Raw genomic sequence first — 19,470 nt, 5'->3', positions numbered from 1 at the left:
CAACACCGCGGTGGGCAACCCTCTAGTTGGGTTCGCCACTGATCGGGCGCCTTATGCGCTCGATACGGCCCGATCGCGAACGTCGGTCTGCGACCGACGCGGACGAGCCTGGGCTTCGCTTCGCGAAGCCCACACTCGGCCTCGTCGGCACGCGCACCGACGATCGCCAAACGGCTAGAGTACCTTCTGTACTCGCCACTCTGCCCGGTGAAGCTGGAAAAGCTCCTCAAGCTACCAGCGCGCAAAAAAAAAAAAAAAAAAAAAAAAATTGTCATTGTCAATATCAGTATTATGATCACAATTCTTTTTATTTTATTCATGACCTTTTAGACCAGTTGGACACATTAGATAGCTTCTTGTAGTATCGTGCAATATATTTTTAACTTTTAATTAAAATCTAGTCATACTGTAGCAATTTGGACGATTTATTTTATTTACAATATCGGTATCTTATTGTCTATGATGACCGCAGTCAACATCACTATTACATGGATTCCTAACAATGAAGTACGGCATTGCCTTGTGCCGATTTTACATAGATTTTATCGACACAAATTATGGAACTTCATAGGATATGGAGCAGGCCACGCCCTAAAATGTCCGGATGTCGTCATAGTATTATGGAATACATATAAAAGACTTTTATTATTTCATTTTCTAATCCTCAAGTGTCCGTTACAATCTAATTAATATTTAAGTATTCAAAAAGTAAGAGATTAATTTTGATACTTTACTGCTGTGCCCAGGAATCTAAGGCGGTTTCTGACAATGTCCTTTATAGACATTAGCGCTGTAGTGGTACAAATGTGGAACTTCATATAGATAACAGCATTCTAACAGAACACATGTGAACCTAATATACGCTCACCGCATTAAATTGGAGTTATAACAGTTCACATAGCCGTATTTCATTTCCACCATTTTGTTCTACATAACCTAAAATATTTACCAAATAAATCTCCAAAATTAATGCAGATTTATCACAAAATTCGCAGATAGAGCGATTGAGTTTTGGTTTCATGTTATAATTAATTACCGTAATATAATTATAATGCCAATCCAATATCAAAAACTGAAAATTGTAGATTTCCTCTCAGCCAGTTTTAAATATTTTAAAATGAATATCGCGTTTTTACAGAGGCGCGTAAATATTTTAGCTGTAAATATGTATACATTTCACGATAAAGTTGCATTCCCAATGGCATTAACATTATTAAGTATTTAAAACCCGTGTTATTATTTGCATAAATGATTATCCGCCCGAGTTGTTTCCCTCTTGGCACTCACGTACAAATACCAAACTAATATTAAAATGTGGAAATAATTTAAGACACACGTGAACTTTAGGTAGCATTGGAGTACTTTTGTCGGACTTTATAACTTTGAAAGCTGTGCATTTAGCCACTTGTTACTCTTTATTGTCCTCACGTACGTTGTATGGTTCACACTGCGTCCCATATAGTGCCGTAAGTCAGCCTTAAGTACGATGTTACTACTTAAACTGCTATTATACTGCTAATGTACAGCCATAGTGAACTTAAAGCTGTCTAATTTGTGCCCAAACTGGTTCTATAAAAGCATTATAGCAAGCTATACAGCTCGTATACAGCTGACATACACAGCTTGTGGAGTACATGTGAACGACTATTGAACTCTTAAATGGAGTAAAATGTTACTTGGGTAGACATAATAATATGTAATCGTTACAACTTGACGTTTCGGCTGTGTTGCTACAGCCGTAATTACAAGCCAGTTAAGATCAGCTTTCAGTTTGAAATGTACTAGGACGCGAAAGATCAAAATCTATAAGACTAAGTATTCTTTGCCAGGTTACCTTGCACACAATCTGCAGCCCCTTGACTTTGCCCGGCATATCCCCGTAGGGCATGAGCCGCCGGCGCTTCGAAGGGCCGCCGTCCGTGAGCCACACGGCGCCTACAGCTGTGAGCGGCACATCGTATGTGCCGAGCAGGAAGTTACGCTGGCAGTACTCCTGTTGACAAATAAATAAATAAATAATTTATTCCAGAAAGATTTACAATAACTTAAGATTACTGCGCGCATACTGCAATACTTCGGACATGTCTCGAGGCGGGATGACAACTCCATCGTCCAGGGAAAAGTCGAAGGAACCCGATCGCGTGGCAGGTCACCAATGCGCTGGACCGAACAAGTAAAAGCAGCAGTGGGAGACGGCGTATGTGACTGCACCAGACAGTCTGCCAATAGAGAGATGGAGGGAGATCGTGCGGAGAGTTGTATCCGCCTCTACAACCGATGTGAACAACGCCTCAACGTGACCACGACCGCTCTGCCAAGAGCGTAACGAATAAGAAGAAGAAGATTACTGGTAGTTCCCAAACTAAGTAATCCTGTCTTTTGGGAACTGGGGTTGATCGTTTATTGTGTTTTACGGTTGTCGATTACTTTAAACTGTACAAACGAATCACAAGACTTTAGGATTTTCCACACTGGATGCGTTTTGCGGTCAGAAGGTGAACATAGGCCGCATCATGAACAACATTGTCAATCTCTACATACAGGGTGTTAGGTAAATGGGTATATGAGCCGACACTCGCCCATGTTAACATGGTCATATAAATAAATGGTATGGTGAAGTCAGAAATTTGATATCATCATTTTAATTTTTTTAATTTTCATACAAAATAAATTTTATAAAATCCAATTTGCATGAAATTTAAAATAATGAAAATGAAGATATCAATTTTCTGACTTCACCATACCAATTATATGACCATGTTAATATGGGCTAGTGTCGGCTCATATACCCATTTACCTAACACCCTGTGTTTTGTGTTGATGCGATCTGACCGTGCTCTTTACTCGTAAAGAATGGTGAAGGGGTCGGATTGGCCGACTCGTGATGTGGGAAACGCGGGTTCGGTCCCCGCCGTCGCTCGACTATTGTGGTGAGCTCACTCGTGATACAAGACAAGCATATTTAGCTAAAAAAAAAAAAAGAACGCTAACCGCACCGCTGATAGATCGCCTTGTTAGAACCGCTGACATATTGTTTTGCTTTGACCGCTTACTGATTGACCTACAATGTTGTTCATACATGATGCGGGCTGCGTTCACTTTGGCCTGACCGCAGACCTGTACGCGTCCGGTGTGGCAAATCCTATAAACAACTAACAGCTGACTCATTAGTTAATTGGCATACTTTTTGGGAGCCGCCAAAACGCGTCTCGAGCTTTTGAAAGGATTATGTCATCACTCATCACCAGTTTAAAGTAGACGGGACTTGTTCCGTCTTTTGTTCCCACCACTGCAACTTTTGTGTAAATACTAGGCTAGACCCCGGGATCTTCATTAAGGATCAGGATCAACAGATCCACTTAAAGCATATATTGTGTGTGTGTTTATTGCATACAATTTATTTAGGTGGGTATATCCATCTATTATCTAGTCCAGTCTTTCCCAAAGTGGGCGATAACGCCCCCTTGTGGGCGCTGCAGGCTTAAAGGGGGGCGGTAAGAGACCCAGAAAAAAAATCGGGACGTTGTGTACAGACAGGCTTGGGAGGCGTCATTTACTAGGAGGACTCTTAGACACCGATTGAGCACTCGACACTCAACTACAAATGGGGGCGCTAAAAAGAATTTATTCTCAAAGTGGGCAGTAGACAAAATAAGTTTGGGAACCGCTGATCTAGTCGCTAGAGCAGGGGTGGCCAAACTTTTGACCTGTGAGGTCTACTTATGCTCGAAAATATTTCTTGTTGTCGACTGCAAGGCACAGTTTAGAAAAGTGAAATAAAACATTTTTCATTTTCAATCATTCTGATCAGTTTATTTACTCTCGCGGGCTACCAAAATCGTCCTCTTGGCCATCACTGCGCTAGAGTAAGTAATAATAATAATAAATTCTTTATTAACATAAAGTGTTACACTAAAACATACAACACAGTAATTAATGTAGATTACGACAATCCAGATAGGTACACAAACAGTATGTTGAGTGAATCCTGGCACCCAAGCTAAGATTTAACTTGTGTTATGGGTACCAAGGCTCTCTCTAATATGAAGGTGAAGCAATAATATTACAAGTATAGGTTTGAAGTACCTTTTAGAATAACAAAAACAAATACTTATTATTATTTATGTCTGTACTAAAAGAATGCCACCAGCCAAAATGTTCCCACATCATAGTTATTATAAGAGTGTCTATTCAATAAGCCCACAATAGGTGGCGGCCAAAAATAGAACTCTCCCAAGGCGCGTTTCGTACATCATTATTTACGCTTCTTAGAAACTAGGGGACTACCCAAATAAATTAGTTTACTGTGTATCATCCAAGCAAATTTTCCTTATTGATGCCTGAAAATTATTTACACAAATATTTGTAGTGCTTAAATGGTAAATTCCTTAATAAGTATTATGTTATTCATTTTTAATAGCATGTATGAAATTAAAGACGATGATCGAAATTTTTCATTTTTTTACCCATTAATTCAGGCGATGCCATGACTGGTGAGCGCTGAAGGAGGACTATCGCATTCGCAATCACCAGGTTGGTGACAGGACCTTACTCGTGAGCGCAATTAAGGGAATCCTCGTACTGTGCTACCGTACCGTATCTTAGAACTGATGGCCGTTGGAGCAAAATTTCCTTGAGGCGACCACGGAACGAAGGCCGGCCTCCTACTAGGTGGACCGACGATGTAGTGAAGGTCGCGGAAACACCTGGATGCGGACCGGCGGTTGTGAAAATCCTTGGAAAGGCCTTTGCCACGCAGTGGACGTCTTTTGGCTGGAACTAAGCACTTACATCGTTGGGCGAGCTCTCCAGCGGTACGAAGGACAGCTTGTAGTTGGTGACGAACAGCGACCCGAACCGGCCCTGGTCCCACTCGCTGAGCGGCGTCAGCATGATCACGCTGTGCGCCGCGCCCACTATCAGCTCGCCTGGAGAAGAAAATACTAGCTTAATTCATGCCTTATAATGGATATTTTCGATTGCTTCAGGTGAGAAATGAATCCACAATCTTTCGCTTGCCGAGCGGCTGCTCTGACCGCTGAGCTAATATGAAGTAAACCCTTCGAAATTTCAAAGTGGATCACGCTCTGAGCCAGCGATAGATTTGTTGATCTCTAAATGCAAAAAACTTATCATTGTTATGTAAGTTTGATGTGCCATCCCCTGTACAATAAAGAGAATATCTATCTATCAATGTACGTGTTAATGCAGAATATTAATTCATCAGTGTGCACCCACTGCAGTGCCGCTGACCCATATCACAGCGTATAGTTACCGTGCACTGTGTATGGTAGTTATAACAAATGCAAAAATAAACGTATTTTTACGCGCCTGATACGAACAACAGCGGCAATGACCTAGAGGTGATTCACGGTGATATCGCAATCTACGTGGATGCAGTAAGGTCAAGTTTTCACCAAAAATGTTAAATACGGAAGACCAGGGTCAGGGTGTTTTTGGTACCTCGAGATATGCACCTCGAGATATCAGCCCTTTTAGTGATACTTAAGCCTAATTTTTTTTTACTGAATAATCTATTCTCTATTTAAATAAGACTATCTTCTGTCACCCGAAGCTTCGGCTAACACAAGCTAGGTCTGCAACGCCTTACATTATTTTTCTGGCAGCAGGCTTTTTCTTAGCTTTGGTTATCACCGTGAAAGTATTTTTTCTAATTAATATCCTGTCACTCTAACAGCAGTAAAATATCAATGAAAAACGCGCCCACTATAATAACTTTGATTGTGGTGATACTCCACTTAATTACGTAAATTCGTTCGTCCTTAGTTCTTAGCGCGATAAGATACCGTTGGAACGTGAGATATACTTTTTAGAGACTTTTTATTAACTAAAGAACAGTATTTAGCAGCTTTATCAGTCAGTTCGACGTTATCAGTGAAAATCGGCCGATTTGGTTCGTTTGCTGTTATAGTGTGGATAAAAAAACAAGGACTTTCCTTGTATCTTGGGAGTCCAAGGTTTTTTTCCACAGCCGCGGACCAAGGTCTCGATTTTCTTATTGGAAACTAGTGCTTCTCTATCAAATAAACGTACCTTATAACATGTATTTCAAAATTTCATGAAAAGAACTGATTCTTAGGACCTATAAAATTAAATTAAGATAAAGTAAGGCGGGAATGATATTCAGAAAGCCAAGCTAAATTCAGTTTTATCGAAACTCCCAGCCATAGAAAATGCACTCCTTGGTTTAGAATACTTTTACCCAGAGTAGTAAACGTGATATAAGAGAAAACAATGGATCTCTCAGCGCACATATAATTTGCTTGCTATAAAACGAAATGACTCCACCGGGAAATAAACCCAGTCACCCTTGCTCTCAAGAAAATGTACTGCTCTACCGCGTCACCCTCACCAGACCGTTAGTCATTCGTCATAGTATACTTACATATGTGATATTTATACTAGATAAGATTAGTGTAAGCGGTTTTGGATGATACCGAGTAACAATGTTTTATTGTCCAAACTACATATCTACAAAAATACGTTCATGTTTTCTACATTTGCCGCCCTTTACTCTGGTACAGTAAAAGTGCTTTTTTAAAGCCTACTTGCAAAAATAAATGAGTTTTATGAGTACCATATGAAGCGCCTTTCATCCCAAATGTTTTAGTGTGGGATAAAGCGATAAAGCAAATTTTTCCGCATGTACTACCTAGTAATTGTCTAAAATACCTATTTTAGACAATTTACTGTAGAAAAAATATTAAAGAAATAAAATCAATTAAAAAAAAACAAGTTTTGGAGAATTTAATCAATTTTTGAATGTAGTTTCGTAACACAAGCCCTAAACAACTGAAGCCGTTATTTACTTGAATTGTTTAATTAAGTGAAATGGAATCCGCCAAGGGCCCCGCCACAGCCTTGCGCTCGCGCAGCGAAGCAGCCCGCGTTTTTATCGATGCAAAAACAATGCTTGCTTAAGAGCCATTTCACAAAAACATTCCGCGCGAATTTAGGTAAAAGCTGTCAACGCAACGTCAAAAGAGTAAAAAGAACGCTGAAATGGACAAAAAAATCTTGAGCCGTGACCGTATTAAGACTTGATTTAAGTTATTAATTTTAAGGTAGAATGAGGTATTCAAACTTGATAAATTAATTTAAATTTTTAATAGAGTTTGTTAAGTCTTTTATATTTCGATTCATAATGAAACACGAATAGGTATAATATGTAAAATATATATTAAGTACAAAATAAAGACAGTCACATAGTGAAAAAAAAAATCTGCCCCCTTACAGCTCCATCATCGGACCCTGGATATGAAATATTCGTCAAGGCGAATCACACAAGCCCAAACTCCATAGGGTTCTATTGTTTTGTTACGGAGGTGGCCATTGCATCTCCTCCAGATCCATTATCAGACAGAGCTAAGAAATAAATAAATAAATCCCAACTAATATTATAAATGCGAAAGTAACTCTGTCTGTCTGTCTGTCTGTCTGTCTGTCTGTCTGTCTGTTACGCTTTCCCGCTTAAACCTCGCAACCGATTTTGATGAAATTTGGCATAGAGATAGTTTGAGTCCCGGGAAAGAACATAGGATAGTTTTTATCCCGGTTTTTGAAACAGGGACGCGCGCGATAAAGTTTTTCTGTGACAGACAAAATTCCACGCGGGCGAAGCCGCGGGCGGAAAGCTAGTATTATTATAAGTAAACAAATAACTAAAATAATTCATCTTACTATCTTACTTCTTACTAGTCTTACTAATATTATAAATACGAAAGTTTGTGTGGATGTCTGGATGTTTGTTACACTTTCACGCAAAAACTACTGAACAGATTTTGATGAAACTTTACAGTACAGTACAGCAGTACTAGGCAGTCTGTGTTCAACTATCACTCGGGTCGGACGTTCCTATCGCAAGACCTTTGGTTCACTCAGTTCCGATACGACTCTAGTGCTGTGTGTAATTATTTTCGTGAATACACTGAGTTTATTAATTTCTACGAGTGGATTTCATTTTGCCTGAGACCTACGCCATGAACCCTGAACCAGAAGACCCTGTCGCCAGCGACAGCGACGCTCATCCATCCCTGGCGTCGACCAGAATAACAATGTATAGGCTATAATTTATGACGATCTGTGACAAACTAAATTTCAAGCGGGTGAAGCCGCGGGCAATACTACATATTTCATACTAGCTTTTTGCCCGCGACTTCTTCTGCGATGAAGTGGAAAATGGTTCTAATAGAATTAAAATATTCTAAGAAAATTAATTTTGTTAAATAATTATATTTTTTGATATAAAATCTACAAATTATTATGTTTAAATATTTGAATACTTACAAAATTATGAGATCTTTCTAAAACAAAATTAAAACACTACACCTGCCGCAGATTTATTTGTAAACAATGTTCAAAATAAAAAAAATAATTTAAATCAAAAGTACTAAAGAATATTTTATTGATATCAACTTAGAAACAAGCACAGATCACAGAAACTAAAGGGAAATGTGACAAGGGACAAATTGGAACATATTGCTTGTGAAAGCAATGATGACAGTAGCGACGTCATTATGTAAACAGTTTATACAGGGTGGAAACGATAAGTGATCTCACTCGATTATTTCTAAACTATACAAGATATTGAAAAACTGGTTACTGATCCTGAAAGTGCTTCACGAGCTCTTTCAAACGGTACCAGTAATAGGTTACAGAATAAACTGGAACTATCCGAAAATTCAATGTTTCCAGCTTCCATACTAAATGTATGGCCAACCACATAATATTAGAAGTGTAATTTATTTTTTGTTAAATAATAAACTTAAAAAGTCGGTTAAATAAACTCGTAACTTGCATCTTATTTAAAATTATTGGTGGAAAACATTAGTTTTAGGCTTTAATTGTTATAATATTATCAAGAGATGAGTGCCATGACTGTGATAGTACTAAATGTATGGAAGATGGAAACGTTAAATTTTTGGATAGATCCAATTTATTCTGCAAGCTTTTGTTGATACCGTTGGATAGAGCTCGTGAAGCACTTTTAGGATCAAAAACTCATTAAAAACTCATTTATTTCTGTAAATAGGCTTAAAAAAAGCACTTTTACACGTCCCAGATCAGTAACTAGTTTTCCGATATCTTGTATAGTTTAGAAATAATCAAGTGAGATCACTTATCGTTTCCACCCTGTATTTCTTGCATAGTACTAAGATTATTCGAACGTTGAATACTGATACCGCAGTGGATAATGAGCACATAATTTGATTTCTTTGTGTGTGTGAATTTCTAATACGACACTGAGTTTCGAACTCAGCGCATTACTTAGCATCTCTCTATATTTCTATGGAACCAAGTTATCTCCAAAATAACATTCTACACCTTTTTAACCTAGTCAGGTAATAATTTTAATAAAATACGAAGCACGTCATCTATCAATAGGATATAAAATATGTATATTTTAGAAGTTAATAAATTATGCATAAAATATAAACACTTTAGAAGTTTAGTTAAATCGTAAAATTTCTGAAAAACAAGTAGGTACTAAAATCGTACTGAAAAAAAAAGTATTAATATGTTATCTAATTTATTTATTAAACGTCGAATTTTATCAAAGATTTTGGACTAAAGTTTTTGAAAATATTTTATAGCCTACATAGAAAAAAATTAGGATTCTAAATCGTGAAAGAATTTTTTTTCGGAGCCTATTGCGTCCAAACAAACAAACAATTAAATCTTTCTTCTTTTATTAGTATAGATTTAACAACAAAGCTTCCCTCTCGAAACAAAACGCTTCTTTTTCTTCTTCACGAAACAAAACTCAAAGCGGATAAATAAATATACAAATCTTTGGACAATTTCACAGCGCCATCTAGTCCAAAAGTAGGCAACCAATATTATTATGCTTGTGTTAAGGGTGCTAGCATAATGGATATACTTTTTTTTATTATTTATTTATTAAATTAAATACATGGTACCTACATATTATACATAGTTACACCCAGATCCGTCAAAGAATTTAAAATTCATCATTTCAATTTCTGCTCGGCCGGCCGACTCGAAACAGCCTCTCAGCATAGTATCAAATGTATTTGGTCGCCGTACAAATCACCGCTTTACGACACGAACGCACGTAAACGTCACGGCGGGAAAAATGACACAGGTCCTGCCTTGACGGGCGCTCGCGCCATACTAATCGATGTCGGCTTGCGCATTGTAATTTATACTGATATTCACATCAATATTTTGACCAAGTGGTTACTAATATTTAAACAATAACTGTAGAAATCAATTCTACAATGAATATTCTTTATTTGGGTATACTTTTATTGCAGTTATTGCTGTGTTTTTAAACCAAAAACCACGATCAAAATGTGACGTTAATCTTCAAATTTTCCAAATTATTTTTAGATTTTACTCAATAATGGTAATGAAATTCAAGAATCTATTTCATTAATGGACTACAAGAATATATGTCCGATGATTACTATATATTTTTAAGCTTATTATATGAGCATAAATAATAGATACAGGACTTTGAAAATGAGTCTGCGGCAATTTTTCCGTAAAATGGTTGTGGGAGATGGGGCACTGTGAATTAAGCAAAAGAGTTTTAGTAAATCCGTTTCATTAATGGTCAACACCAAGGATTGACCTATCTTTCGCAGTTATTAAATAATCTCTGGGTGTTGCTTAAGATAGTAATTCATGCTTCCAAAATCTTAGAAATTCGCACGAAAATGTAAAATGGCTCTTAATTATCCTGACCGTGAATAAGTCATTTACTATTTTCGCTTTGTTTACTTTTTATATGAGGCCTACTCGTATAAGCCTATGCGTATGCGCAGACCATTGATTTTTCGTCGGCCGATAGTTTAGTCGGGCAGTTGATCAGTATGGGAGTGCGCACATTACGCCGATTCGATTTGGCCGATTCTTCATACAATTTAAAATCGGGCCCAACTATTATCGGCCAACTAAAAATCGATGGTCTGCGCCTAGTCTAACAGTTCGGTTTGCGTAATAAGTAAATTCTCGAGCGATTTGTATTGAAAATAACTACAACACAACTGTGTTCTTTCATGTAGTTGTAGGACTTGTAGATGCGATTTTGCAACAAAAATATTAGCCCTTTCGGACCGCTCCAATACAATTGTGCGGGTTACAAAATCGAGAATATCTAATTAGTTTTACATCGGAAGTGGATGGGCTGAGTATCGTACGATTGTGCGGGATGCGTTCTTTCACCTCCCGTGCAAATTTTGTCCAAAGCGCAGTTGGTGAGCCGGTTATAACCTGTACAGTTCATGACTGATTGCGCTCTCCGACTTGGCGAAAGAAAGTACCTACTATGGTTTTATTTTGTAATTGTAGTAAAATACAAGTTATTGATTAGACAAATAGTTAAAAATAGCATCTTTTTGTGATAACAGTGACTACTTGTAGGCAAAGGCTATGGGCGTAACGGCTTAACGAACTTTACTGACACAATTGTATCAATGTGGGCCCTACAATACCTTTATGCGTATTTTAAGTTTCTCATAATTATTCATTTTTCATGGTTTCCGCACCATGTTTCCGATTTTAAAAGACGCTACTATCGCAGAGATGCTCAATACATATGGGGATGGGAGGGATGACAACGACAAAAGCTAGTTTCGGCTATTTCAGATGAACTACTCCTCTTCTTCTGATGAAGGCACTGACATTCATGAGGATACATACCTCTGAGTATGCAAGTAGCATGGCAGACCAAGCCCTTCAAATGCCAACATCTTCTAGGAGATGCTGTTCATGATCCAGGAGATATTAAAGCTACATAGGAATATTTCGAGTGCTATATTTACTGTTGAGCGCATGGAACAGATGGTTTTGACCACAAATCAATATTAAATGGCAAATACTCGTATAAAAATGAAACCTGTTTATTTCTTACTGGTTATAAATACGTTTTTCGGAATACATGCCTTTGATAAAATTTCCAAAACCCTTACAATTTTGACCCTCACAATTGTACGTAGGAAGTGAAGGGCCCAGTTTGATACAATTGTTGGTATATGAATTTTCCAAGATGGCGGCGGAAAATCTGGAAAATTATAGCAGATTCGTAATCTGCGGCCCCAAATTATCTAAAATTCATGTTCAAAATTACAAATTTCTTTCTAGTTTAAGCGCGGGTCCGAAAGGGTTAGGCTTTTGTGTGGATAATTTTACATTTTATTACTACACTACGTTGTGTTACTAGAATATAATCTTACACAACTATTTTTAGCCATAAATAACTATGTAGGTACTGAAAGAAAATATTTTCGCTTCCTGAAGTCGGAAAAAATAAATGATTTTCTTTCGTCAAAAAAATGTGATTGGAACAAACAAAAACAAGTTTTAAATCACGTTAAAAATGGATACTGCCTAATTAAAATCGTTAACTAGTAATATTACAGTGATTCACTCATAATAAATAATAGTAAGACCTTGTATTTAAGTACGCATGTACTTCGTGAAGAGAGAAATAAACAATTTATTTATTTATCTACCGAAACTGCTGCGATAATAGCATGTGTTGCATTTCAGACGACAGCACATCAAACTAAACTCCTACTGAGTTTGTCTTATCTCGTCGTAATACAAGCTATTTTGGCAAATAAAATGTAGTCTGATGCCTATACTTTGGGTCATTTTTATTATTATTACTGGAACCATTATAACTGGCCCATAAAAATGACCTACTTGCGACCGATACGACTATCTTGGATTCATTTCTATAAATATTTAATGCCAATGATGAAACATTATTTGTTTACAGTTTATAAAATTGATAAGAAAAATAGAGACTACTGTCTGCACTTCTTGTAAATGTAGTTTAGCTTTAGATGATGTCTGAGTTTAATGGATTCAGGAAAATGTGCATATTATACATAGAAAACAGATTAATAGTTGGTAAAAGCGCATACGCATGAGACTCAGGTTCAAACCCCGTAATGGACACGTTTTTTAAATTAACTTTTCTCTTCTAGTTTCAGACAAATATTCTGTAATAGCGCATAGCAACTGTAATCTTAATCAAATAAAACAAATGAAAGTGGGGTGTTAATCGATTGTGCACTTGTGCAGTACAAAAGCTGTGTAAATAATTATCTGACCTTTCCTGAGTACACCCATGTCACAGGCAACACTGTACGGCACTGGCGTTTAAGCGCAATATACGATATACTATTACGAGTACAAAAACGTAAGGATCAGAAGCATCACTGTAATCTAAAGTATCTGATCCTGATTCTGAATGTAGTGTACATTCAACTGAAATAGTAAGACACGGGTCTTAACGCGACGATTATTAATGAGTTACATTATTTGTACTCACGGCTTGACGTTTCGGCTGCGATGCTGCAGCCGTGGTCACAAGTGTACATTCAGTCCCAGTTTAAATACTCAGCCGGTAATACTACGGTTTTACACTCAGACCATAGCTATGATATTAATAAATGAACATCGAATCGATGGGCAGGTAGAATCGACGGTAGTACATGTTAGCCAATTAGGCTCGGACTCGGACAGTCCGACTTCAAGCATCCGAAACCTTCGCAAAATGTTTGGGTGGATAGAATCGAGTCAATTTGTAAGTTGCAGGTCTAAAACTCTCAGATCATTTTACACTCAGACACAAACATTTGTCGTCTAAGCCTAGGCGCAGACCACCGACTTTTAGTTGGCCGATAGTTGGGTCAGATTCTAATTTGCCAAATCGGTGTAAAATCGGCACATTAATTACACCGATTTGGCATGTCCATATTAGCATGCTATCCAACTAAAAATCGGTAGTCTGCGCCTAGGCTAAAGACGACACTAAGATTATATCGAGAAACGCATCCTAGACCGGCAAGTTTGTTAAAGAATCAGCACGCAAATGTAGTTAAGCAAGTTTACGCGTAGGGCGGATTTACGGACTTACTGACGTCTTCGTCAATTATGTCCCGGGCCGCACTTCCCATGGCGTCAAACAATGCCAGACGTACATGGCGATACAGTTACGTATACGCTGTGCATAATTAATCGATCTACGGATCAACGATACTATAAAAGAATTATGAAATACTAGTCTTGAATGATAAGAAAAAGATAATATGAATGTACATTTCCCCCTCCAAAATAAGCTTTATTATATCTTTGTTGATAAAATTAGCTTGACAATGATGAAAACAACACTGTTAATGACTAAAACTTAGAATTGTTAGAGTGGTAAGAAGAAAAATAATGCAAATAATAAATTATCTTATCTAATTAGAAATCAGGATTTACATTCCTTTTTCTTTTCTTTTTTTTTTAAACATAATATATCCTTGGACATTTTACACTGCGCTTCTAGTCACAAACTAAGCAAAGCTTGTACTATGGGTACTAGACATCAGATATAAACATACTTAAATACTTTTTTTTGTAAATACATACATGTTATACATAGAAAACACCCATACAATTTCTTACTCTTTTTGGGTCTCTAATATTTTAAGATAGTAAATAAATTGTGATATTCAAGAATTATCTGAATACTAACTTCAAAACCCATGTAATTAAACATGGACCTATATTCTGATATCTTGATTGTCAGAGACCATACAGTTTTAAATATAATATTAGTGATGTAAATGTTATCATAATTATTCACTTACAATTATATTTTTTTAAACTGTCTAATTTATAATTATTACAATCATGTTTGTGATATAAATAACATGTATTTATTTCACTCTCATTAATTAAAAATGTAATAAGTTCATCATCATCAATTATTTCCCTAATGCAAAACATCCCTATGTGAGCAGTTGAGGAAACAAAAGTCAAGGAAAAAATTACAACTGTAATTTTGCACTAGTATTGTGTTTTAATTGAATCTTATTCTTATTACTAGTCATAAAAAACATAACAAAAGAGATAATATAGGAAAACATGTTAATATTAGAAAGTTTTTTCATATAAAATTTTATAGCAAAAATAAAATTATTAAACATTTTATCAAGACTAAAGTAATCAAGTAAGTTTTGTAAGTAATTTTCTAATAAATAATTACAATTATTTCTCTATCCTACTCCTCCATAGCATTTAATAGGGGGCCGTAGAGTTTATTGTAGGTATATTTTTAAGAGTTAATAAGTAAACTTTGTTGATTCAAATAAATATTAAGTTTAAATACAATTTTTAGCATATCTACAAGTGCATATTGAATAAAATGCATCACTTACCATTTAATAACTTTGGTTTTACTTCTTGGAGTGATCCATTCTTTTCCCCATTATTCTGCAAATTAAAATAAAATATTATTTACATACACAAACACAATATTTTATGCGTGAACTAAACGTTAATTAGCAGAAGGAAAAAAGAAAATTTTTAGAAGTCTGTTTACTACCTAACCTAACTTGAGTGTAAAAAATAACTCAAACCAATTTCACCAATTAAAGTATTTTCACAATTGCAACGTTAAAATTACCTTAGGTGATACGTTGATGTAACTCTTGAAATTCTGCACTAGCCTTTTTTTCTCATTCATTGTAGCCTACTATGCGTTACTGGGTCGACGAAATTCAGTCTTGTTACGCTTCTATTTACACAAAGAAGCCTTAATGAACACTAAATTAAGTGTAATAGGGTATGATACATAATTAAATTATATAAAATCCACATGATTTGTTGAAAATACATCTAAATATGATAACAATCATTCCAACACAGTTACAACTTTTCACACGGATATCAGCACCAACATAACGTTTCTATGGCCATTATATGAACGTTAAACATCGAACATCACATCATTTATTATAAAATAGCCCGAATATTTATGGATACTGATGGAATAAACATAAATTTTACACAAAATTTATGACCCAAGTCCCAACTCCGCAATGAAACTTAGAAAACGTCAGGGTGCGGAAACTTCCATACTACGATCAAACTTGCTTCCAAACAGCGACTTCAGTCGATAAATTCCAATACTTTTTTTTTTTTTTTCTTCTTTATGGCTCTCGCGGATTGCGTTTAGCCACGACAGGGTTCTTGATTTTTGCGTTCAGTTTTGCCATAAGTTTTGCGGACATTGCGTTTAGACAGGGTGGGATTGGGTTAAAGTTAAAAGGTAGGGAAACGAATCAATTACGGAAGGAAACGGAACAAAGGATGGTTTTCATAGGATCAATTTAGGTGTGATATAAGTACAAAATAATAAAAATAAAATAATATTTACATAAGTACAATATACATTACTATTTACAATTTTATATTATTATGGGTAATAAATTCGGCTAGGATATTATAAACATCAATGTTATTGGTATATAATAGGCAAGTGATGGATGTAGGAAAAGGAATTTTAATGGCTAAAAGAGAACTAATAAAAGAGGAACGATCATATATAGGCAACAGTAAAAAAATATGTGATTTAAGTCTCCGACGCCAGAACCACAAGTGCACGAATCATTATCAAGTACATGAATTTTAGCCAAGTGTGCTGGAGTGCACACGTGACCAAGTCGCATTCTAGTTAAAATGGTAGTAACTGTTTTGGAAAGATTCATTTTAACAAACCATGGTTTACAAAGGATGGATGGTTGAATGAGCTTGTAATGTTTCCCCTTAGATTGGCTAGTGAACTCCCAATTCTCATCCCAGGCAGATTTGAGATAAGCTTTGGGAAGGGCTGCCGTTAAGTCATGGCAATAATTTGTGTATATCTCCACACTCAACCGCTTCATTGGCCAGCTTATCAGCTTTATCATTTCCTGGAATATTGGTATGACTAGGAATCCACGCAAAATTAATTAAATGACTGTTAAGACTACATTTGTGAAGTAATTTCCTGCATTCTGTAATAATAGGATAATTAGTATTGTTCTTAAATGGAAATTTATGTAATGCCTGCAAAGCACTTTTAGAGTCACAAAATATTACAGTTTTGTTTAATTTCATAAGGAGAGCATACTCTAAAGCCTTAAACAGTCCAAAACATTCTCCTGTAAAGACTGATGATTCTGGAGGGAGTTTTATTTTCTGGACAATATGATATTGTTTATGGTATGCGCCAACGCCAACATGACCCGTTGGAGAGTGCTTAGATGCATCGCAATAGATATGATGCCAATCGCCCCAGTGTTCGTCTACGATCTGATTGAACTTAATGTTAGCATTGTAGTCATCCTTATGTATGTCTAGGTTGAAATGAATTGTCGGAGTAAGAATAAGGGATTCAAAATTTACAGAAAATATCGGAAGAAAGGAGGTTCTGTGGACTGGGGCTTGGATTGATATAAATTTACGAAAACTAATAATCACACAAGGAGGAGATTTACGTGACCAATAAGAGGAAGTATCAATTAAATCATTAAGTCTGTTGAGTTTGCTATACAGGGTGGAAACGATAAGTGATCTCACTCGATTATTTCTAAACTATACAAGATATCGAAAAACTGGTTACTGATCCTGAAAGTGCTTCACGAGCTCTTTTAAATGGTACCAATAACAGGTTTCAGAATAAACGGGATCTATCCGAAAATCCAATGTATCCAGCTTCCATACTAAATGTATGCCAACCACTCAATATTAGAAGTGTATTTTTTTTTAACTTAAAATAAACTCGTAAATTGCATTGTTATTTAAAATAATTTATGGAAAACATTAGTTTTAGGCTTTATTTGCTATAAAATTTTCTATAATATTATCAAGAGATGAGTGCCATATCTGTGATAGTACTAAATGTATGGAAGATGGAAACATTGATTTTTTAGATAGATCCAGTTTATTCTGGAACTTAATATTAATACTATTGGATAGAGCTCGTGAAGCACTTTTAGGATCAGTAACCAGTTTTACGATATCTTTTGTGGTTTTTAATATTATGAGATTGTACCAAATGTATGGAAGCCGGAAACATTGAATTTTCGGATGGATCCAGTTTATTCTTTAACCTATTATTGGTACCGTTTGATAGAGCTCATGAAGCACTTTCAGGATCAGTAACTAGTTTTTTGATATCTTGTATAGTTTAGAAATAATCGAGTGAGATCACTTATCGTTTCCACCCTGTATATAGGATGGTCAGCAAATTGAAGTACACGGAAAAGATACTTGTCACATAAATATTGGCGGCGTAATTTCAATGGGGGCTCAACACATTCAGCTTGCAAGGCATTGATTGGACTCGATTTCATAGCACCAGCTATAATCCTTAGCGCTTTAGATTGAATCGCATCCAATTTACTTAAACCAACTAAATTACAAGGCTCTAGATAGAAACTGCCATAGTCAAGTACACTTCTTATAATAGCATTGTATAAAAGTCTTAATGACGCTGGGTGAGCACCCCACCAGACTCCAGAAACACATCTTAAAATATTTAAAAGCTTTTCAGATTTTGCAGCAATGCTATAACAATGAGGAAGCAATACTTTTTAACTACCCTAAAACGCTCTAGATGTCGCTGCTCCTGTTTCCTTCATATTTTCATTTTTTTCTTAATTAAAATATATTTCAGAATATTGTTAATTACAATGTGAAAACTTTTTTTAAAATGAAATTAATTTGTTTTAATTTAAAACTGAACGGTGACATTTTTTGTTATAATTTACATAATAGAGTAGTAGAAATTACTATTTAACATATGGCAACTTTGTTTTTCCTCCAAAATGGCCGGTGTTGTTTTTGTTAGGTTGAATGCATTCTTGTTTTCTTAGCCATCGTTTATGAGTTCTGTGGCCCTATTAAAGTATTGAAGAGTCGAGTCAAATTCAAGTTCATTCCTTCGTACCTGCTGCTGTTCTGGTTCATCGGAGTTTTGTTCGTTCCTTCGTGAATCGCGAAGAAACTTTCTGTTATGTTCACAAGTGATCTGAGTTTTCTCAAAGTGCAAATGCTTTTTTAGTGTTGTTGAAAACTTTGCGAAAAGACGCTTTTGGTGTATAATATTATGTGTGTTCATAAATAAAGTAAAATTATTAAATTGAAAAGTTTTTGTTTATTTGCATTTCCATGTGCAATGTAGAATTTTTCCAAATCCATTGTTTTGAAAATAATACAATACGTACACCATAAAGATAAATACTTTCAAAATAATGGATTTGAAAAAATTCTACATTGTACATCAAAAAAACAATAATTCTTTGAAGGTTATGAGGGCCTATGTGTGCGTGAACTGTGTGTATGTGTGCGTGGACTTTATGTATGTATGTGTGCGTGGACTATGTATGTATGTGAGCGTTACGTACGTAGGTTAAGTACAGGGAATTTAACACCAGGCTGTCAATTAGTAGGTTCAAAAATTTACCTGAATGTCTCCAACTTCCTCATTGGCCCTAGAGCAATTCCAAGTATACCATCAATAAAAGCCTAATTAGAGTCATCAAACCTCTCAGTCATTCAATTAGAGCCATTAGAACTTCATAACTATGAGTTGTTTTCTATGTGTAAGCTGAGGACACGTGTCTCCAGCTGACACATCTGTATCTTCGTAAATATTTA

General features: G+C 36.0%; 1 protein-coding gene across 1 annotated transcript in view; it reads right to left on the bottom strand.

The window, feature by feature from the left end:
* The window catches only part of LOC135079427 (myotubularin-related protein 10-B), a 49,787-nt gene extending 33,906 nt beyond the window's left edge, over window positions 1–15,881 (bottom strand). The window contains exons 1-4 of the mRNA XM_063974086.1: window positions 15,452–15,881; window positions 15,204–15,258; window positions 4,792–4,928; window positions 1,835–1,993 (exon numbers count right to left, since the gene is read on the bottom strand). Coding sequence (XP_063830156.1) covers window positions 1,835–1,993; window positions 4,792–4,928; window positions 15,204–15,258; window positions 15,452–15,511 — 411 coding nt within the window. The 5' untranslated portion in view covers window positions 15,512–15,881. The remainder of the gene's footprint in view (window positions 1–1,834; window positions 1,994–4,791; window positions 4,929–15,203; window positions 15,259–15,451) is intronic.
* Between the last annotated feature and the right edge of the window lie 3,589 nt (window positions 15,882–19,470).

The sequence above is a fragment of the Ostrinia nubilalis genome, chromosome 16 (assembly GCF_963855985.1).
Source record: "Ostrinia nubilalis chromosome 16, ilOstNubi1.1, whole genome shotgun sequence".
Lineage (NCBI taxonomy): Eukaryota > Metazoa > Arthropoda > Insecta > Lepidoptera > Crambidae > Ostrinia > Ostrinia nubilalis.
Note: the sequence above shows the minus strand (reverse complement) of the source record. Positions and strands in the feature narration are given on the sequence as shown.